The 22,700-nt window shown below is 43.7% G+C and overlaps 1 protein-coding gene across 2 annotated transcripts; it reads left to right on the top strand.

Moving 5' to 3' along the window:
- Nucleotides 1-1,658: 1,658 nt before the first annotated feature.
- cd99 (CD99 molecule) lies at nt 1,659-22,677 on the top strand. 2 transcript variants are annotated; one of them, XM_071463781.1, is made up of 15 exons: nt 1,659-1,847; nt 4,183-4,212; nt 5,325-5,381; nt 8,092-8,124; nt 8,470-8,517; nt 8,618-8,656; nt 9,235-9,282; nt 9,383-9,421; nt 10,260-10,313; nt 12,410-12,487; nt 13,761-13,793; nt 14,328-14,348; nt 18,945-19,061; nt 19,205-19,258; nt 20,461-22,677. In XM_071463781.1, the coding sequence occupies exons 1-15, from the start codon at nt 1,784-1,786 to the stop codon at nt 20,487-20,489; spliced, it is 744 nt and encodes a 247-aa protein (XP_071319882.1). In that variant the 5' UTR covers nt 1,659-1,783; the 3' UTR covers nt 20,490-22,677. The 2 variants fall into 2 exon arrangements, with proteins under 2 accessions (XP_071319882.1, XP_071319883.1); XM_071463782.1 differs by lacking the exons at nt 18,945-19,061; nt 19,205-19,258; nt 20,461-22,677 and adding an exon at nt 14,792-16,977.
- Nucleotides 22,678-22,700: the final 23 nt, after the last annotated feature.

The following is a 22,700-nucleotide window of genomic DNA, read 5'->3' as shown; positions in this document are numbered from 1 at the left end:
AATGCCGTCCCATGATTCCTTGCTGCAGCAACATTTAAAACAACACACCATTGTTATTTGACCACGGTGGACCGCGTCAACAAAGAAACAACAAGCACCTGTTTTATACTTGAGACACAATCCAAAACTTGTGGGAATCCTAGTTTGATTGTCTAAGCTCCAAATCCCTAAATGAAGATCTCTCCTCTTTCAAATCTAGTTCGGAGTCAAATGGAAGAACAAGCATTTTGAATTTCTAGTTAACAATATCATGATCATAACAAAATGCCATATAAACAAATGTTTTTACTGTATTATTATTACATTCATGCAATCTTATTTCAGCATTTCAGTTCTTTTCGTCTTGTTTTTGTGGTTGGGAAATGAGTATTACAAATAAAATTGATTAAAAAAGAAAAGAAGCCTGGTCTGAGTGCTGCAGTTGTTTTTTCTTTATCATTTCTCCTGCACATCCTTCCTTGATCTCATGATGTTTTCCACCAGGATCAAGGGAAAGGGTTAGGAAATGAGAATTTTCTGACTGTTTCACCGCAGCTATTGTCTGTTCTCGTTCAGCGGAGTGACAGCAAAGAAGTGTGATGGACTGGGAAACGATGACCTTGGGTTTGGGAAGTTTGTTCATCGTTGAGATGAGATGGCACACGTTTGAGTAATTGTTCTCTTGTTTGAACTGCAGCATTAAAATCTTTTATTGCTCTCGTGGAGGCTTTATGGAAATGGTTAAGACACTAGCAGCTGTAGATGCTGATGCCTCTGTATTCACGGGGGGGCTGTGCTTCTGCATGTCTTCATCATCACCATCATCATCATCATCATCACCATCATCATCATCATCATCATCACCATCTTTGAATAAAAACAACTGGAATAAATCACCAACAGACAGTGAGTCGGGTTGAAAAGGTTTCCACATGCACTGGGAGGCAGCCGAGCCTCATTTACAGCCCTGCTTCATGGTGGGCCGGGGGGGGGCAGCTTGCAGCCCTGTGCTACCAGGAGGCCAGTTATTCCCTCTGCTCACTTTTCTTGCCTTTTCTCATCTCTGACATCTGGATCCTCCGATGAAGCTCCGTTTAAAATTGAATTCACTTGATCCTGTGAAGTGCTGCAGTTTCTCTTCCAGCCGCCCTCCGGTCACACTGATAACCACCCGCCTCAGTCAGCGCTTTATCTCGACAGGCGCGCAACTGTTGTCCATCACCATGGCTTATAAAAGTTATATCAGCAAACTTTCTGGTTTAAAACAACAGAGATCGATGCCGAAATGAATCATGAATGTAGCAAACATGTGTGTAATCACTGAAACAAGACAGAAGGTGTGTAGCTCCGTTGACACGCAACAACACCTTAAATCGCATCATTTGTGAACGGAGTTCGGCGCCGCCGAGCGCAACATTTTGGGGGCGGTGACCCAACTAGCTCAGTGATAAACAGGGTGAAGTAAAGTGAGCTGGTGGGCGGACGAGCTGTGCCTGGCTCTCAGTGTGTGACCTGCGTGTGTCTGCTCTCGGGCTGAGTAACTCTCTCCGTGCGGGGCCGCGCCCAGCCGCTCCTCCCCGGCAGCCGCTCCTCCCCGGCAGCCGCTCCTCCCCGGGCAGCCGCTCCTCCCCGGGGCAGCCGCTCCTCCCCGGCAGCCGCTCCTCCCCGGCAGCCGCTCCTCCCCGGCAGCTGACTCAGGAGCTGTAAGAGGACACCGCCTGGACAGACTGGAGACACACACACGCACACACGCACACACAGCAGTGAACCAGCCGACAGCCTGAAGAAACGCGGTGGAGTCACCATGAAGTCCTGCTTGAGGACAGTTGTTCTTCTTCTTCTCGTCGCTGGAACTTCAGCAGACGACGGTAAGTGAAGGACTGAGAGTTTTGTCAGAGAGAAGTCTGGACCCCGAGCGGAGCCGCGTCCTTCAGATGACGCCCTGGAGGCCTGCGGCTAATTTAAGACAAAGTGTCTCATGTTTGCTGGCGGGGGGGGGGGGGGCAGAGCCGGAGCCTGTCCCGCAGCTGTCCCGCAGCGGTGGTCCACGGAGCCTGTCCCGGGTTCCATCATGTGGACACTGTGTGCCTCACACTCATATGACTCCAGTTTGAGTCTGATGTTCAAGTTTTCATCCTCAAATGTCCATAACTGTGACCCCTGCAAACTCAGTCACTGTGGTCACACCTGAGTCTACACACACATATATATATATATATATATATATATATGTGTGTGTGTATATATGTGTGTGATCAGTTTATTTGCACCTGGCTTCATTCAGCCTTGGACTGTGTGGTCACTGACTCTAATGACTGGGTGGTATGGAGCCCTCAGTGAGGCGATCTTGTTCTCTTCAGAGTGCTTGTGCAGAAATACTGAGGTCCCTGTGTGTACAGTAATAGCAGTTTTCATACCTCACTCCGTTGTATTTGCTGTAAATCTTATTTCCTGACATGAAGGTACAGCCCGACCCTCAGATACTGGTGGAGGGGGGTAGTTCAGGGGAAGGCTGTTTCACACTGGGCCTGCAGCTAAGGATTATTTGCATTATTTTCTTAATTAACTGATCAAAAGTTTGGTTTATTTAAGGTCAGAAAATACTGAAAAATGTTTCCATAAACCCACGTTGATGATTGATTGATGTTTTGTCCAATCAGCAGCTGGCAATGATTTGACAAAGAGCAAAGAAATGTGCTGTGTGAAAAGATATATACAGAGGAAGCTTTGTAACCATAAGGCTTGATTGTCAGTTACAGTCCAGGTATAATCCTTTGTTAGGGCCTCTGTCTTTGTGCCAGCTGCATCTGCTTCCGGTCCGAGGGAGGATGAGGCCTGGTGGAGTAAACCACAGGCCAATGAGAGCAAGATGGCTGCGAGATGAGAGTTAATATCCTCACATTTGACCATATTCATAATCTTTTTGTAGTTATTTTCTGAGATTTATTCTGAAACAGCATCTGGGACATGGTAAGAATCTCACAAAAGAGAAGTGTGTTTTAATCAGCTTTCACAGGGGGAAGGAAAAAGGGAAGTGATGTTAGACTGAAATGACATCGACTGGTCTGAATAGTCTGTAGGGAAACTGGCAGGAGGGTTTCACTCTGACTGTGTTTGGATGTGTTACAACAGCTCTCTGCCTCAAAGGTGGCTTCAGGAAATCTGATGCCAAGAAAACTATTCAGATTTGTTGTCTTACCTTGGTTGAAACCTCACTAACCTACAGCCGCTACTCGAGACTCCCTTACCTGAAAGCATCCAAACGTCGTGTAAATTGAAAGAAAATCTTAGAGTCAGACTCCACTGATCTGGTTCAGTCTCATATTTGTCATTTTTTCTGAATGAACGAGATGAAATGAAAATATGTCCTGTTTTTCTGGTAGATCTCTCTGGTATATAGATGCTATTGTTAATTGTATGTCGACTTCGCTCTTGGAAGCTAACTTCAGCGTTGCCAAAGACCTGAGGTGCCTGCGTGAAGTCAAACTAATAAAAATACCATCTACGGTATTTAAAGACTTCGGTGACTCCCAGTGTCTTTGAGCTCTCGGAGTTTCTTACTGCAGGTCGAATGAACCCGTATAAAAATGTGTGTTCAGAGGGGGGTGTCTGCTTTAGTAAGTTTGTGGACATGACACACCAGATATTGTAAGAATGGTGCTGGGGGTAAAGTTGGTGTAACAAGCTTTAGGCTTTCCAGTGAATCAGTGTTGTGTCCTTCAGTTGTTGTATTGTTTCTGATTGTGCGGTTTTGTTGGAAGTGGCTGCTTGTGTTGTTGTCTTTTTGGCCTGTTCATTTTCTTTGCTTGGAGGCTTTTATTGTGAAGCTGCTCCTTTTTTTATGTAACAGCCTCCTGGGCAAAAAGTGCAGGCGTGTGCTTTTCTGTGGAAGAATGTCTCCCCAGCTTCAGGAGTGACTCATACTTCAAAGCTGCTCAGTGTGTGAGTCGCTGCTGCCGTAGCAACCAGTAAAAACACTGTTTCCCTCCCTGCAACACCCAAACACTGAGCACATGTGTTTTACTGTGTAGGGAAGAGTCAGAGAGTGAAAAGCAGATAAACACTGCAGCAGGTCAACAGTGAGCGGTCAGAACTGATCCATCGCTGTGGTTTGTTCCAGAACAGAGCTGATTTTCACCGTGTGTCACTCATCCTGTGACTGATACTGACTGTAACGCTGTTCCTCGTGTCTTTCTCACACAGGATTTGATCTGTTTGACGCCCTCGACCCAGGTGAGTAACTCTGTAGCAGGACATTTGACAATCAAATCTGGCACCATGTTCAATTAAAGGTCCCATCTAGCAGAAAGTGAGATGTCTGTGTCTTCTCAGGTCATAAAGCAGGTCTAGGTTCTATCTTAATACTGTGGAAGTTTCAAAGTGCTCAGTCCACAGAGAAATGCACACAGCCTGTGTTCAGACACTGTCTTAAAACAAACCACCAGGACTTCTGTAACTTTGTGATGTCACAATAAAGCAGTCACCACCTTCAGCTAGGCCCCCCCGGACCCATTGTCCAACCATGCAGGATGATTCCTCTGACCTGAAACCTGCTATTTCTGATTGGCTCACTGACCAGTCGTTACCTGAGCCCCAGGGAGAAGCCTGAGAGACTCTGAGATGATCAGATCAAAAAGATCAAAATTTGTTCTCAAATTACTCCACATTCACTTCACTCAGTTCCCAGTGTGAAATTCATGCACTGTGTTGTCTTGATTGGTCCACACAGGCTGTAACTTGTAGCGCTGCAGATCCCTGGTCTGTGTGTAGATGTGGTTAATAACCATGTGGATCTGAGCACACTGTCAGCTCTGATCATGTGCTGCTGCCTAATTATCACATGACCTGATCTGAGTGTCCTCAGGTCCTTTTTAGATCGCGTCTGTGTTTTTGAACTTTGGGGTTAGGATTTTTTTGTAAATTTAAGACCCAAAGCTCAAGAATTCCCACAGGTCCTTGCTGAAAACCCACAGTGCAGTGCTTTTCCTTTAATGGAAGTGAAAAGAACTGTAATGCAGAGCTGCTTCTATCAGTGAAGAATCATTCATGTCTGAAAACTATTGATCTATTTAAGTATACTTATCATACAGTAGAGAGTGAAGTATTGATGTGTATCATGAAGGGAATTCATTCAAAGTACACTGTAAAAACGTATCTCTTAGCTGAAGAAGACTGTGAGAAAGCTAGAAAAAGCAAATCAATGGTAAATGAAGTCAAAGTGAGGTTCATTTTTTTGTCAAACTACTTACATTTCAGAGAAACTGAAGGGAAGAATTAGGGTTAGGGTTAGGGGAAATGCTGATGTGCTGTCAGATAGTAACACTGGTCATTTCCTTTTCCTTTAGACCCAACGCCGCCCCCCAAGGAACAACCAAAGGTCCCGGAGAAGCCTAAATCTGATGGTAGGTGCCTCACCTGTTGGAGAATAACACTCAGGGTCTCTCACAGAAAGGTTCACAGTAGAAGGGCTACGTGGGTCTTCATCCCCTCCCCCTGTTGAGCCCCCAGTCCCCAAAAAAGACACACACACATAAACACACACACACACACACACACACATAAACACACATAAACACACATGCATACAGCTGATATGTAGCATGCTATGCTATTTATGTACTATTAATATAATTCTACCAAATAGCACATGAAGACTTTATGATGATGAAATTGGCTTTAGTGCTTTTTTCTTTCTTTATTATTTATTATTATCTAAGTCAATAACTGCCAGTTCCTAAGCAATGAATGGCTGCATCAACACTGCTCTATAGAGGAAGCAGCTCAGCACTCACTGTGTCTGAGAGAGAGATGAACACTATTTGCGTGCCAAGCGCAGGGCTGCAGGCAGGATGTGGTTAGCCTCTCTTAGCATAGAGACGGTGACATTAAACCAGTGGTGTGCCATCGGGGCAAAGTGAGGCAAGCAGTACTTTAAGAGTTAACGCTAAAAATACACATCAATCAGAACGATACTGAAGTGGGACCAGGGGGTGGGTGGGGGGGGCAGTTTCATGTATGAAAAGTAGTGACTGTTGGTTGCATATTACAATACACACTGAAGTGCACAAACCACAGGGGGTGGTAATGCAGTTTGTGGTTGGCTGGCTGCTGTTTGTGTTACTTGAGGTGTTGCTCAGCAACCATCACCCGGATTTTCTCGCCTATTCTGTAAATACTCATGATTCCCAGAGGATGAGTCTCAGTGTTTTTGGTGACCCTTGACCTCTCCCCAGGTATGCACCATCACCTGAAAATGTCCTCTAATGTGTGAACTGCATCATGTGAAACAAAGAGAATACCTGGTCTGTAGCAGCAGCAGAGCCTGTAATACACATGTGAGTAAGTGCTGTGGCATTAGCTGCTGGATTGTTGGCTGTGGTGTGTCAGCAGGGTGCGGTAGAGAGAGTGCAGTGGTGGAGACACCGGATTGGAAAGGAGCAGGTTTGCAGGTGTTTTAATGACTTGTTGTGAAGTTTCATGCAACTAAAAAAGTAGAAGGCATCAGAATGACATTGACTTGTGAGCAAAAAGCTGTTGTGCTCATGTTCTGCCCTCTGGTTCCTTTGAGTAATGATGAGACCGAAGTTCTTGTGAGTTTAACTTAGGTGTGTTATTTCCTTTATTGTCGACTACACTCAGCCACAGTTTGAACTGACCAAGTCGAGATTTAAAAGTGTAGTTGAAGAACAAGTGAAGCTCCTAAAAGGGAGTACGAGTAATTTGGCTTGTCACACGTGTCCATGTCCTCGTGCACCAGATGGAACTCACGCCTTCCTGCAGTAGCTCCTGTGGGACCGGTTCACACAGAATATGGAGCACATCGTTTTAAAATAAGACATTGACCATCTGAGTCTCTCAGTCGGTTTAGTTACAGCTCTGACTGATACTAGATCGAGAGCAATGAGCCGATTAGCTACTGGGCAATATGAGGCATTTAGCCAATGGTATAAATAATATTTTATATTTGAACGTTTCTGGGGGAGCCTGTTTGACTGGGCCCAGTGCTGCTGACAGAATGAATAATGTGGCAGCCACAGCCTACAGGCTTCTGTGTCCATTGTATAGCCAAAGCTCATTGTATAATACTGTGAAGACTGGACTAATAACCAGGAAGCAGCCAAAGCTCAGTGTTGTATTTTATTATTTATTTATTACTTATTTATGTTAAAGTTAATATCCGCTTAGCTTAGGATTCTATAGAAAATGATTTATTGAGTAAATATTGTTTGTTTCTAGCTGAGTCTGTTCTGTGTTCTTGTAAAGGAGGGAGGATTGTTCTGGGGGGCCACAGACCATTGATCAGGAATCGTTAAGGGAACTGATAAAGAATCGGAACAATAAACAGAACTGATAAGAGTATTGGCATCAATAACATGTTACGAACTCCCATCCCTACCTGAGAGGAACATGAGTGTCTGAAATAAAAGTCGTGGCTGCTCATCCAATAGTTGTGCAGACATTTCACTGCAGGGTGAAGCCAGCAACAGACTGACCCAGAGGCACCGAGCTTCACCTCAGCTGTCTCCAGGGGTGGAGACAAACACCAGTGTCGACCGGTCTCATCTCTGTTCTTCTACTGACGCTAACTCGTCTCGTCACGTTCCAGTAGCGACTATTATACTATTATAACCTCTTGTGATATAAACCCAACGATGGCTGAAGCTGCTCTGAGGCGACAAAGATCCCCACCTGCTCCTGACAGGAACCCACCTTCAGTGGCAGAGAAAACTTACATATAGCACCTTTAAAACAGTCACTTTTTCTCAAAAGATCAAAAGCTCAACTGATGTTTTGCACACACACTGTGTAACTAACACCATGACATGTCGACACACAATAGCTTTACATATGGAAACCTCATGAGTGATCAGACAGGCTTGAAACAGGTTTTAACCATGGTATTATTTGGAAGTGAGAACGTTGTGATAACTGAGCTGCAGATATCCACTTGATCCTGCAGAGCCACTCCCTGCTCAAGGTTGGTGTACTGTACCTACTACTACAGGGTTCAGTGGGCAAACATGTTACCTTTCAGTTTTACTGCCAAATAAGCTAGAAAACTCAGTTTGAACAAGATGGTTTGTCTGGACTAATCCAATACTTTCCCCCCAGGTGGCCTTGACCTTCTAGATGCATTTGGACCAGGTAAACACTCTAAAATCCACTGCAGAAGTTATTGTTTGCTGTTTTTTTTTGTGTTACATTTCTGCTCAACAGTTGGAAAGTTGGAAGGTACCTACGTAAGATTAGCCACATGGGTCACACTTAACTGTTGGTTGAGTTTAACTGTTAAGTTGATGTAAGCCTGAGAAAAACTGAATGAAAGGAGAATGACTGTGGAGAGTCTGAACGAGAGTCCTCCCCCAGGACTGACGGCGTGGCCCAGTTGAAGCTCCTTTTTTCTGAATCATGATATGGATGTTTCAAAACCTGAGTGATAGTCAGAGAGATTATTTCTTGATCTTAACTGCATAAATATTGCTTCATCAGATGTGTCACCGACTAAGAAACCCAAGAAACCGAGTTCTGGAGATTCTGGTAGGTTTACTGTTGCCCACAGAGCTCTAGTGTGTTCTAGTTTCCTGATGTGGGAGAACCAGTCCATCAGTGGTAAAGCTTGTGTGCTCGTGTGTTACAGGTGGCTTTGGACTTGACCTGGGGGATGCACTAGGTCCAGGTAAAGCTGTCAGAGACTGAGGCTGAAGCTATATTATGTATGTAATATAGGAGAAGTTTAATATGTATTTATATTATAGATATTAAACATCTCCTATTTAACTCCCCTATGACCCATCTTCATCTGATTGTGACGATGTTTGCTTCAAGCACAAATCTACAAATGGCCAAATTAGCCTGGTCCAAATCACCTCACTATGGAAAGTTGGAATACTGTGTAACCGGTGACCAGGGTGTAGGAAAGCACTGACGGCCAGTGCTGGATGATTTGTATAAGAAGTTAAGGTAAAGACCCTCTTTCAGCTGTAGATCATGCAGCCAGGCTGCTGAGAGGTTGCTGTTGACTTCATTTGGTCAGCACCTGTTTCCCTCAGCTGTTGCATGCTCCTGCAGCTTGCTGCCACTTTGAGCTTTTTCCTGTGCTGCCACCCCCAGCACCAGGCCCCGAGAGGCAGCTGTGAGCTGCAGTCTGAAGGGCCTCATCATGGGGAGAGACAGGGTGAAGCTTTAGTTTCAAACCTGAGTGACAGATATAAAGATGTTGTCTTGTTCTTGACTTCATGAATATTTCTTCATCAGATGTGTCACCGACTAAGAAACCCAAGAAACCGAGTTCTGGAGATTCTGGTAGGTTTACTGTTGCCCACAGAGCTCTACTGTGTTCTAGTTTCCTGATGTGGGAGAACCAGTCCATCAGTGGTAAAGCTTGTGTGCTTGTCTGTTACAGGTGGCTTTGGACTTGACCTGGAGGATGCACTAGGTCCAGGTAAAGCTGTCAGCACACTTCATTTTTTTTTATCTAAGTCATTTGACTGCTTGCTGCATGATTGTCCAGTTACTGCTTAGCAAACAGCTGTGTGAAGCTTTAGATTCCCCCACATGCGGCAGGCGGAATAAATAATCATAATAAACTTTATATATATATATATATATATATATATATATATATACACCTTCTTAAAAAGCTCAGGGAGGTAGAAATGAGCAAAGCAGCACAGACCATGATCAGATCAGATAAGCTGGTCCCAGTACTCAGCAGGGTTTGGATGGTCTATTTTTTTTAATTCATGGATTAAACTGTGTGTTTGTATATGTTTGTATATCTGGCTAACTAGCCTGCAATCTATAGTCATAACTTAGCGTTAGTTCCAAGGTCAGGACCCTGTACATGATGCTGTATCAGAGTGTAGGCCAGCAGTGAACTGTCCATTGATACTTAATCAGACAGAGTTACGTTCACCAAACACACTGGTTAATCATCAGCTAACAGTCTTTTCTCATTATGTTAAAAGTGAAAGATTTATTCTGAAGATATAAAACAAGAGCATAAATCTGACCTCAGGAGTGAAAAGTATGAATTGTTTCAGAGGAAGAACTCAGACTTCTGACAGTGCTGAAACACTCAGTAAGACAAAGAGCAGTAAAATATGATGGTTTGTTATATTTCATTATAGAAAACATGATGGTTTCCAAGTGGAGAACAAGTGTCAAGTATTATAAATAAAAGTCCAAATTAAAAATTCTGGCCTGTGCAGCTTCTCTTTTGGTTCAATGTCCCATGAAAACGATTCAACCTCATGATAATAACGTCTCTGTTCCCACAGACCCCAACCCCAAACCTGACAAACCTGCTGTCAACCCCCCAAAGAGGGGAGGAGGTGAGTCGGCAAAAGTTTCAGCTCTTGTTGGTTGTATGGCATCTGGTTTTACATGGGTGTTAAAGGGCAAGGCTGGTGGGACTGTATAATTTGTGCAGTGAATGTGTGTGTGTATCTTCCTCCATTGTTACAAAAAACTATTAAAAACACACCAGTGAGACACACTGTTGCCCTAGGTGACATGTTCATTCATCACAGTGGAAACACTCACTGGAGTCCCACACCTGCTGCTCCAAAGACCCCCTGGAGAACCATCTGTGGACTGACCCGCCACTGAAACGACGGCGCGGTTCTGGGTTCTGGGTTCTGGGTTCCTTCTGTGTGGAGTTTTCATGTTCTCCCTCTTCCTGTTTGGGCTTCCTCTCACATGACACATACAGGTGTCAGGTTAATTGGTGATTCTAAATTTCCTGTAGGTGTGAGTGGTTGCTTGTTATGTTTTCCAGTTGCGTATCTGTCCCATTCTTGTGAGCCTCCCACCCCCCGCAGCCCTGAAAGGATAAAGTGACGGATGAAAATCGCCCATGAAAACAACAGTGAGCAGCTGTTTGAGGGACATTTCTGGAATGATTATTTTTTAAATGACAGGGTGTAGTTGTAGGGGGGGTTATAATGGTTTCAGATCCACAGAGTAGGGAATCCAAGTGCTGGGAGGTGAACACACTGTTGCTTCGGATCATGTCCTGGAATTTGTTGACAACAAACACGTTTGTCCTTCATGTTTGTCCTTCCTGAAGTTTGTCCTTTTCTGAACTTTTGTGCTCTGGAGTAGAGTGCACCAGCTGCGCATTAAGAAGTAGGTCTTCACTCTCATGCTGGTCTGAGCTACGCCCAACCTTGTGATCTGAATTTACACCGAGTGACAGCAGTCGTAGCTGCGCCTGGTCGTACCACGCACGTTCATGTTGCTAAGCAAAGCACTTCCTTCAAACTTCTACCTTCAAACAAGCTGGAAGATTGAGACAAAGAAAGCCAGAAGAAAATGAAAAAGAATCTACGTGTTAAATTTAACAGCACTAACACGAACAAACACAAACTATCAGCATGGAAACCAGCACCAGTAACGAATGTGACGGAGGACTGCGGACAGGAGGAAGTGGAGCGATCTGCAGCCTCTCCTCGGGGGAGGTCCTTCACTGAAATTGTCATCATTGTTCCTGATTTTGGAGCAGATTCCCAGAAGATTGACGGAGTTGAGAGTTCGGAGCTATAAGCCCCAGTGGTTGACAGCACAGGTGTCAGTGTGAGCAGTAGGTCATTCACAGGGTGATCACTTTATTCCTACAGCTATAGCTTCAGCCTTAGTCAACCTGGAAAATTGCAAGAACTTTGAATGTATCTAGTGCAGCGGAAAAAAACCATTGAATGCTGTGATGAAACTGTCTCTCAAGAGGACCGCCCTGCAAAGAAACCACCACTGTGGGAGGTCAATAAGAAGAAGAGAATTCCTCGGGACAAGAAACACAAGGAATGGACATAGGATCGGTGCAAATCAGTACTTTGGTCTGATGAGTCCAAATTTTGTTGAGCTCTGCGCCTGTAAGCTAGTGACCTGTGTTTGAGTGCTTCAGTGCACCACTTCCTGGTTGTTGCTTGCTTTTTGTTGCAGCTGCGCTCTTGTGCAGTTCTCGCTGCGATGGCAGGTGTCATTAGCCACTGCCTCAGTGGGTATCCACTCAAGAGAAGAAGACCGTTCACTCTCCCTGCCTCGCATTCCTGATGAAGGCCCCCCCCCCCCGGGATGGCATCATGGGTTGACCCAGGCCATCTTGCAACGAGGTCGACGATGGCCATGTTGGAGTTTTTGCACATGAATTGAATGGAAACACTTGCAGTGGACATACATTCATAGTCAGAGGGTGGAGGAACATGAGTACCATCAATGCACCAGACAATACCAGGATTGAAGTCAGCTTGGTCTTTGCTGCTGGTCACATATGACCCTTTCTCATGTTCACGCCCTGTCAGTGTTTATTCTATGAACAGGACTGGCTGTAATGTTACACCCAGGACTCTGCTCTGGATGTGTTGGAGAATATAATATGATGCACAGTGTATGACTGTATGTTATACAATGTGTTTGTAATTTCTTCCAGGCGGAGGAGCATTTGATGACTCTGACTTGGTGGATGTTAAAGATGGAGACTACAAGCCTGACGGAGGCCGCTCAGGAGGTAGGAAGTCGGTGCTGCTGGAATCATCTCTCATTTTGATTTGGGCGTTGACCTGTAGTGAGAGCTGCTTAAACGAATACATATACAGTACAATACATCAGGCTGTGTGCAGACTGCAGGGTAAATACACACCGTCTGGTTCGTTACAGCAGCCCACATTACAAACTTACATCCCAGCGCGCTGCTGGAGTCCTGCAGCTTCACACCAGGGAGACAGAAGAGAGGTTCGATGAGATGGTTCACATAAGACGCTGTAATAAAATCAGTGTGAATCATAACATGATAATAACATGATATATAATCACATCAGTGCTAATTATTGTATTTATTTTGATTTATAGTTTTTGAGTAGATTTTTTTTTTTTTTTTTTTTTTTTTTGCTTTCAGATTTGTCAAAGTTGCATTATTGTCCAATTGTTGGTCAGGGTATTTTTGTCCTTACACATTCAAAAGTTGTGTTACATACAGCTTCACTCCAGTTATCAGTTAAATAGGTTAACTATGAATCACAATAAAATAATTCAAGATTACTTTGGCACACATGAGGATCAAACGCAGACCAGGGAGTGTATCAAGAGAAAGAAACACACTGTGACTCACTTGTTTTCAGTCTATAAAGTACAGTTTATTCACTACAGCTGTCTGTGTTTGTGCTTTCATTTAGTTTGTATGGCAAACAAATCAAAATACAGCTTTAAATAAAATAATATTTCAAATATTTCTTAAAGAACTGTAATTCTCTACTTTTATTCTGAAAATCTGATGCATTTCCTTCAAAGTTTCCCCTGAACTGTTCTTTGAGTGAATCAGTTAGTATCTGTTGAGATTCTGCTCAGGTTTAGTGGTTGTACTTTTCACTGGTTGTCATGATTTCATAGAAGAAAAGGAGGCAGACTGTTGTTTCAGTCGACCTTCTCTCTGTACTGTTGTTTAGTCAGAGCATGGAAGGAATTAGTTGTTCTTCTACCAAAGAAAGAAAAGGGAATAAAAAGCCACAGGCTTTCCAGTGTAATTAGAACCACATGGTTGGTTTCTGTGCGATCATATGCAGCAGCTACAGTGACCTGTGATTAATTACAGCTCACTGCATACCACGGTCTGAGATGGAATTTACTCATTGTGAATAAAAAGACAGTAATACTGATCTGTTGGAGCTTATGTAGATGAATCCAACCCACAGTTTTACTCCAGCTTCCCCCCAACACTCTGCTGCTAGATGAAAAAAAAAAACATGAGAAAATGTCTAACTTGGCTTTTCTTCTTTTGAATCCAGGCCATGCCGTGGACCCAGGCAGTGATTCTCACGGTATGTTTTTAATTCTTATTCTTACTTGGCTTCCACTGACCGTCCTGAGAAATCGTTTCCACTGTTGTGATCACAGCAAGCCAATTGTGGATGCATCCGTCACGCGACATGTACAAAGCAGTTCTTCTTAGTTCTACATTTCTTCGTATTATGTTTCATTAAAGCACAGAACAGAATGCTTGCATATGCAACAAAGTCCGCACACGCCCCGCCTACCTGCACATATATGGATCAGCTGGTAGTGAGAAAGGTCATCTTTATTTACAGACTATTATAATTATTATAATAATAATAATAATTTTCCGAGCTGATCTTTCAGAGCACAGACACTGTAAACACGCCTGTCACCGCCCAGCACGGTGCTGTTACACCACAAGCACCACAGCTGCACTGCTCAGGGATGAAACAGTGAGCTGCAGCCCTGACAGCTTTATAGAAGTGCTACATTTCTGGATCATGTATATGTGCAGTTTGAAAAAGTGTGTGACCCCCACAACCACAGAGGACTGACTTGTGTTTCTGTTTCTCTGACAGGTGGCGCTGATCAGCCCCAAGGTAAATCCTTCTCTGCTGTTGTTCTGTGCTCCTCTGGATGTACTTCCTGTCTTTGTGTGTCTGCTCTGTCAGTGTAACTGTGGGAATCGTCATGTGTCCCTGTAGAATTGTTTGTCGGGAATTTCCTGTTTCCCCTCTTAAAGGAAGTTGTTGGTCACTGGACAGTTGTGTTGGTGTTTCATTTACTCCACGTGCCGCCATCACATATTGACTTGTTGTCCAGCTCGTGGGCTTCAGAGCAGTGTCGTACTCTATTTACCTCATCTTGAGCTCAGGACTTTAGATGTTTGATTAGATGTGTGGAGTTTAATTTCATCTGACAAACCTGGCGTCATTGAGGATTAATTGAAAGTTGGCTTTGAGTTTCAGAGCAGTTCTTCATATCGGTACCCCTGGTCTGGTCCCTTCAGCTAAAACCCTGCTACGATTGTGTGTCGTTGCAGATCCAGACCTTCTGTGGGGCCAAATCCTGAAGATGCTAAATGCTAACATACCAGAGGAATTCTATATGTGGATGTCCAACTTAAAGCAAACCTTAACACCTCTGTTAGAGAGGGCCATGGATCTGCTGCAGGCTTTGCCATGAGCCATCTTAATGTTCTGATTGGCTGTCAGGTCTGAGGCTGCAGGCTTCAGGCTGCAATCGTTTACAAGTTTCTGATGGACTTGATGATGAAAAAAAAAATATTAGGGCGTTTGAAAGGTCAGGAATCTGAGGAATCACGCTTTCCTTGCTGAAGTGTAATCAATGGGATAGTTTATCATTAGTATTTTTTTGTACATTACTGGAGTGCTCCTCTGGGTGCTCAAGCTTAACAGATTTTAACTTGAGCTTTGGTGGCCCTCCACGATTACAGGAAGTGGACAAAATAGCAGAAACACTTAACAGATGTGGTAATCATCCAAACTTGACTGATAAGGATCCTTACATCTGATCACATGGACTCTTTCTGATAACTGATTTGGCTGTTGCTCTTTCTGGATTCATTAGTGCAAACTGTTTCTATCAGCAGGCATTTACAGCTGCAGGGCTGACAACTTAGAGCATTTATCACTAGATTTAGACAGTGAGTAGGTTTTTGGACAAACCTGGGCTCAACATTAGAGCGTCTTCAGTTCTGCTCTGGTCAGTGAGTGGTAGAGAGGCGGGGCAGTAGTTTTTAATTACCCCCTGCTTGTTAACATGTAGTCTTAATGGGCCATGTTCAGTCACTGTTCCGTATGAACATGAGAGAAAAATTAGTCTGCATTAAAATACTGTATATGTGAGACAGATAAAGGTCTGAAACCAGCTGAGACTAAACTGAATAAATAAGACACAATGATGTCTGTTGTTTACAGCGGCAGCTCATCCTCACATATGTGGTTCAGCCACTAGGTTTTGACCTCTTGTCTTGCTGTGCTCAGATATTGTAAAAAAAAAGATTCTAAAAATGTAAGATTAGGAAACATTGGCTCATCCAATATGAACTTTCTGTCTGGCCACAGTGTTGGATGCAGATTTGCCAATATAAACCCAATATAAATAAATACAAGATAAATCACTGATCACTAGTATTGAATTCAGCTCTGTTGTGTAGCGACGTGTTTCTGTTATTTTGTCGTATGAGGCCAGAGGCTGATTGGACCCTCCTCCTGAGCCTCGTCTTCCTCCCTCCCCTGTTTGTTACATCAGCTGACTGTAGCCAGTGCGTGCTAATAAGACGGCGTAGAAGTTGGTGTCAAAGTTTACATAGAAACAGGAGAATGTCGCACTTCTCTGTGCCCTTTGACCCCTGGTTTACGCACAGCTGCAGCAGGTTAGACCCAGCAGCCTGTATAGAAGCATCACGCTCTGCTGTGTTCTCCTGTGATTGCAGACTTAACAGACACCCTGTGTCTGGGTGTGTACATACTTTCCTTTGTGTTACTCTCTCCACCCTGGCTCCTCTTCATGAAACGCCATGACTCATTCATGCGTTGCTGTGTTGCAGTGGACTGGGAACACCTGTTACCTACAGTAATGTGTGGGGCAGAGTACAGCACCTGTGTGTGTGTGCTTCTGTGCTCTTCTGAAAGCAGAAATGATGTTTGTTCATGTTGGTTGTTTTGATGGTGGTATGTGTTTTCCCACCGCCACATAAGCTCATATGCCAGAGAGTGACTCTGGGACTCTGGGACCCTTCAGGACTCAAAACCGCTTGCAGAAATGAATCATGTGAACATGTGTGGAAAACGAAGCATTTGAGAGTGTTTCTGCTGCCATCACTTCAGGTCTGGACACGCCTGTGCTCCTGTGCTCTCACTGTCACAGCAGCTTCTTCACATTCTCTACATAAGCAGCCTTCACAGGTCTGCAGATCCAACATGTAGAGGTGTGAACCACCGTGATGTTCATTCTCAGTATCTTTGGATAAACTTCACTTTCAGATGTTTGATCAGATGATGTTTTCTTCCCTCTGGTACTTTGTAGCTTATGAATAGCTCTTTCTCTCTGGTAGCTGGCAGCGTATTTATTTCTGACGTCTTCTTTGTAGTTGAAGCTTGTATCTTTTGCCTTCAGTCTTTATGGGATTTGTGACATTGCTGCAACGACAGAGTCGTGAGAGGTGGGATGCATATTGAATAAAACAAACCTGCAGAATGGTCAGTGCATGTTTGATTTATGATCCACGAGAGCCAACTGAGCTTCTATCAGGCATTAATGAAAGGCACACTTGCTGGGGACACAGCAACACCTCCAAAAACACAGAGGACTTTTTAATGCTGTCAACCAAATGTTTATTTCTATATGATCTGTATTTACATTTAAATAAAAACTATACACAGTAAAACTTCAGGTAAACGTTAGGAAATGACCAGCTACAGCAGTCAAATGCTGCTAATCCAGTGATGCCACAGTTTTAACAATCTAGTAATGTAAGGCTGGTGATGTTAGGTTTTCATTTGCTGCTGCAGGGTTAGTTTACTGCCTGTTAATGTTGCTGTAGGCGGTAAAAAGCTCCTGATGTCTCTTTTTGGTGGCCTGATATCTACAAAGTACATATGGATGGATGGACATTGATAACTGACCGCCTCCTGTCTGCAGTAAGTGTGATATTTGTTCATGACGTAAGCCTCCAGATAGTTTTTCACTTTTTCAGAAGAGGATGAGGTCATCACTAGCTTTCTGGAACAAAAACAAAATGAAACCTCTTGGGTTGCTCTGGACTGCTCTACCCACACCATTTGAAGATGGTGACATGACATATCATTCACAATATTTATTTGATTTGAAGATTTCAGATGTTGCAGCTGACCCAGACCCTGGGGACGGTTGCAGCATGGATCAGGGATCATTGCATCATATTAAAGATACATTACATTTCTCTTATTACCTTTAGCTTTTTTGGGTATAGTATTCTGAAAATATGCATGGTGAACAAGTTGAAAAAGATTGTTGCGCGGTCTGTTTTCATTTGGTTGCTAAGCTTGGCGACAGTTACAGCGACTTGTTTCAACCGCCCCCACCCTGTAGCCATGACAGAACATCATGTGCTGGCTACACTCACTGACCTTGACACACACACTAACCACTTGGAGTCGACAAAACAGTGATTCAAACTAAGTTTCACTCGTTCCCAAAAAAATACAACTGATGAAAAAAATGTCTTTCGCACCTTCAAACATTTAGTGACAGTGGGTTCAAAGGTTAAATAGGGTGCGATCACTTCATGACCAGCAGCAGACGCCTACAGCAGCAGACAGGACAGGGGTCGCAACCAGCCCCTGCAGAAACGCCGAAGCAGCCCTTCAGGTGTCCTGCATGTGAGTGGGAAAGGATCCACACACGTCCACATGCTCAGCATTTTCCAGCAGTGAGTCACGCTGCAGGCTCCGCTCTGTATCTTTTCTCTTTGTTTCATGTCCGGGCAACGCCCTGTTTAAATACGCCCCATCACGAGACCCACGATGACTCATGACTCACTGTTGTGCCAGCCAACAGAGCAGCAGAGGCTCATATCCCTGCACCCATTGTGTTTCTTTCAGTGTTGTTATTGTGTGTGTGTGTGTGTGTGTGTGTGTGTGTGTCTGTGTGTCTGTGTGTGTGTGTGTGAGTGCCGCCCCTGTGCTCCACCCTGGAGTCTGGGTGTGTTTGTTTTCTGCTTTTACTCTCAAGCTTTCTGGACCTTTGAGACCTTGTATCCGGCGCCACTGTTACCGCTGACACTGTGCTGTTTGTCCGTCACCCTTGATGCCTTTGTGTCGCTGCTTCTTTGACTTTGTGACGTTTTCACCTCAGTTTCTCCTCGCAGCGAGTCCTGGGCACCCTGTCCCAGTACAAGTCAGTCCTGGCTGTTGTAAAAAGTTACTGACTGCCACCTGGTGGAAAACTGAGGTCACAACAGTTCAAAGTTTGGGAACTGGAGCCCTAACGAAGCAAACTTTCAACTATTTATCAAAGAATTATAGATCAAATGCTCTGAAGATCATATTTGAAACAGTTATGGAATGAGGAAAAAAACAGTGATGCAGCATGTATGTCTCCCTAAATACATATCCTCTATTATGTGTTATACACATTGCTTCAGATGACATAAAATATGGTGTGTGTGTGTGTGTGTGTGTGTCCAACAGAAGCCGGGTCGGGACAGATTGCAGGTATTGCCAGCGCCATAGGAGTGGCTCTGCTGGGAGCAGCATCCAGTTACTTTGCTTACCAGAAGAAAAAGCTGTGCTTCAAGCTGCAGGGAGGTCCGTCTGCTTTTCTTTACCTTGAATCTGAAGTTGATATTTTTACAGTGGCTATGTCTACATGGCCGTGGCCAGCCACACACAACAGGCAGCTCAATCCTGATACAACAGCAGATCACACTGATGAGAGGTTGTTTGTTCAGGTGCAGATCCAGAGAGCGGTAAAGGGCAGCACGGTACTCACTCCGATCCTCAAGGTAAGTGTCTGTGTTTTCAGTGAGGGACTCTGAAGATCAGCCTCAGTGCTGAGCTCTACTAGCACTCCTCTGGTGATGGTGGAGGAGAGCTGGTTCAGCTGGCTGAGATCTGGAGACTGTTCAAACCACAGCGTATAATTCACATCATGTTCATAATATTATCTTGGGGAGCACGTCAGATATTTTCCTCCTGCTCAGGGTCAGCTGGGCCTGTCGAGCATCTTTATATTTCTCCTCCCATTTATTCAGGTGTTTCCTTTAATTAGAGCTGGGCGATCTTACTTTGCCGTAAGATCTGCTTTTCAGGTTTCCATATTTCACTTTAAAAGTCCAGTCACTCCGGAGCAGCCCACTGTTAGCTGCTGAACTGTCCCCAGCCTCAGCGAGCTCGTCACATGTAGAGCAACACGCACCAGTTCTCCCCCCAGCAGAGCAATCAGTCAGTGCCTTCATTGCCTTTGCCCAGTTTACAATGAATTTGTCTCCAGTCTATAAAGATAACGGATTAACAGACCAGCTCTCTAATTACAACACGTCCATATAGATCCTCATACGTAAATAACAGTGCTGTCCAAACGAAGGCTCCACATGAACCAAGCGAAACTCGTGATTGGTTGTGATATGACTGGGAAACAGAAGACGGCCTTGTGGGCGAAGAGTAGCAGCGAGCAGACAGACAGAAGAAGTGTTGGCAATAAAATCAGGATGCAGGTGGTGATCACAGATTCTATCCAAAAAATATTGTCTTATGATCCTTCAGTCAGATCACCCACTCCTACCCTTAATTATGGGATGGAATTCATATCCACACCCCTTTATTAAGTAAAAAGGAAACCTATATAAATCCTCATTTGAACAGGTATAAGTGCAGAATTATTAGGAGCTAAATGTGCTTTAAGCATTTTAAATAAAAGTACACATATTTAGCAGATGTTATTTTTCCTGATGCATGGATATGTCAGCAGTGTTCAACTCATCTGTTTCTTCACAGGAGAGTAAACGGCTAAATCCACAGGAGATCAGCTGTCACTTTATAGAAGTAGCTGTCTGAAAACTGGTGTTAAAACAACAACCTGCAGTTACAAAGGAACCAAATCTGTGTGTAGCCTGACACCTAGTGGTGGCCAGCAGGTAGTGCACGGTGTTGCTGTACAGTCCACTCAGCCTCACGGCGTTCACCGCTCTCCTCTGTTCCCTTCCAGTTCTCAGCAACCTGCTCAGGACAAACTAGATGCACAAGACAAGAGACGTCTTTACGACAACACAGAACTTCATCCAGCCTTCAGTCGTCTCTGGTCCACACAGTGAGACTTACTCCGGGTCTTCCTGCCGCCTGATCATAATACAACTAAAGCATAATTTTTAAAAACTGTTTCCTGAAAATCCAGTTAGTTTTGTATCCTTTATTTCTCTGTTCACTTTTAGCAAACTCTTTATCCTGGTTGTTAGAAGATCTGAGTGATGATTTCAGCAGATTTCCACTTTGTGTCTATGTGCTTTGGCTGTGTGTGACGACTGTGCACAGTGATGCAGAGTCTTGTTTTCCTTTGTCTCTGCCAGAGCTGACTCTTACACTCAGTCTGTGTAAGTGTGTGTGGTTACCATGGGTAAGGTGTTTGTTACAGATGTTTTCTCTCCTGTGATCTTCTGGGATTCAGTGTAGCAGACCTCGAACTAACCTTTAGTTACTTTTGTGTTTGTCTGGCTCAGAATGGATGTGTAATATTTTCTTTTTCACCTGCTTCACCCAAATTACAAAAAACAAACAAACAAAAAAAAAAACCCACTGCAGTTTTGGCTTTGTTTGTCCAGGTTTGAGGCATCTGTCTCTGAGATCAGTGGAAGTGAATGGAAGTTAGTTTGGGCTGCTCAGAGCCTCAAAGAAGAAACTAGAAACTTCAACAGTAATATTTGTTTTGTGTTTCTCTGGATTCGTCCTCACAGCGTGGTTCCATTCACCTCCCTCGTATTATTGTGGTGGAGGCAGAAACATCAGCAACTTAAAACCTGGACAAATAAGGTTCTGTACCCCTAGAAGTAAGAGAGAGTAAGAGTTCTTTTGGCAGTATGGGCAGACCAACCCTTTAATGCACACTTCCGAGTTTGCTGAAACCATATTCCATAGATTCCCAAACAACAGCAGCTACACTCACCACTCCTCCTCTCAATATTTTGATTGCTTCCACTGTGCTGTTTTTTTTTTCATTGCTGTCACACTGTCCTGCAGATCTTTCAAACTAAAAGCCTACCAGGAGCAGGAGGGCGTTTGCCCTTTGATCTGCTGTTGAAAGGCTTTTAATGTGAAATGTATGCTCAGGAAGTGCTGAATTTTATTGACAAAAAAGCAATACATGATTGTTGTTCAGATGGAGTTCGTGCTGTGGAAATGGACATAATAATGAATTTATCAAGACAACCTGTAAACATGGAGGAAGTGTTGAACAGCAAATGAATTAAAACAGGCTAAATTCCTGATGGCAGCGACTGCTTAGTTGTGACATCACAAAGTTTGGTTTTAAGGCTCAGTGTCTGAATACAGGCTGTGTGCATTTCTCTGTGGACTGAGGCTTTGATACTTTCACAGTATTAATACAGAACCTCGACCTGCTTTATAATCAGAAAAGACTAACCTTTATAAAATATGGGATTGAATTGAAGTGAATATCTACAACAGAAAACATTTTAATCTAAAACATTGACTGTGGTGCGAGGAAGTGAAGGCTTTGAAACACAAAGGATAAACTTACTACATGTATACAACCAGTAAATGTACACAAGTTAGTGAAGTAATGTCATTGTCAGTGAGATCGCTCGGGATCTTTGTGTCACATATGTAAATGTAACGTACAGTACAAGTCTCGGCTTTTTGCTTATTTTTATTCTGGGGTTTCATCCTAACCCAGTGCACTGCAGAAATCTTTTTTGTTTGTCGTATGAGACCTTGAAGTCTCTCAAAGCTGCACTAATCCATATCTTTATATTGACAACAGATTCATTGACTGTGTTGAGCTGCTTGTTGTGACAAACCCACAGAAAATGTTGATCCCTCAGACTCACCAATGTGTCGGCGGTGCATCTGAACCACAGACCAGCACATCAAGAGAAACCCGAACCATTGCATCAGGGAACTACAGCTGTTGTTATGATGCTGAGATATGAAAACGAGCTGCCTCCTTGTGAGCTGTAAATACTTGAGAATAATGTGTATAGATGTGCGCTGATGCTTCGCCTCAGGCTTGACGCTGCAGTTTCGCTTTGAGCTTTTCAACGTTAACAATCACGATCTCAGTTTGAAGTGTATTATGGAATTTTTATTTTTATTTTTAATTCAACCTTTACAAGCATAAACTTTATCCAGATACTTTTGTGAGTGGAGTTAAAGTGTGTACATGTTTTCAATAAAGTGCTGTTGTACAGTTTATGAATGTTGTGTCGTTTTGTC

Source organism: Trachinotus anak, unplaced genomic scaffold, assembly GCF_046630095.1.
Source record: "Trachinotus anak isolate AG129_WGS33_773 ecotype Australia unplaced genomic scaffold, CSIRO_AGI_Tana_v1 ptg000026l, whole genome shotgun sequence".
In the NCBI taxonomy this organism is placed as follows: Eukaryota; Metazoa; Chordata; class Actinopteri; order Carangiformes; family Carangidae; genus Trachinotus; species Trachinotus anak.
Note: the sequence above shows the minus strand (reverse complement) of the source record. Positions and strands in the feature narration are given on the sequence as shown.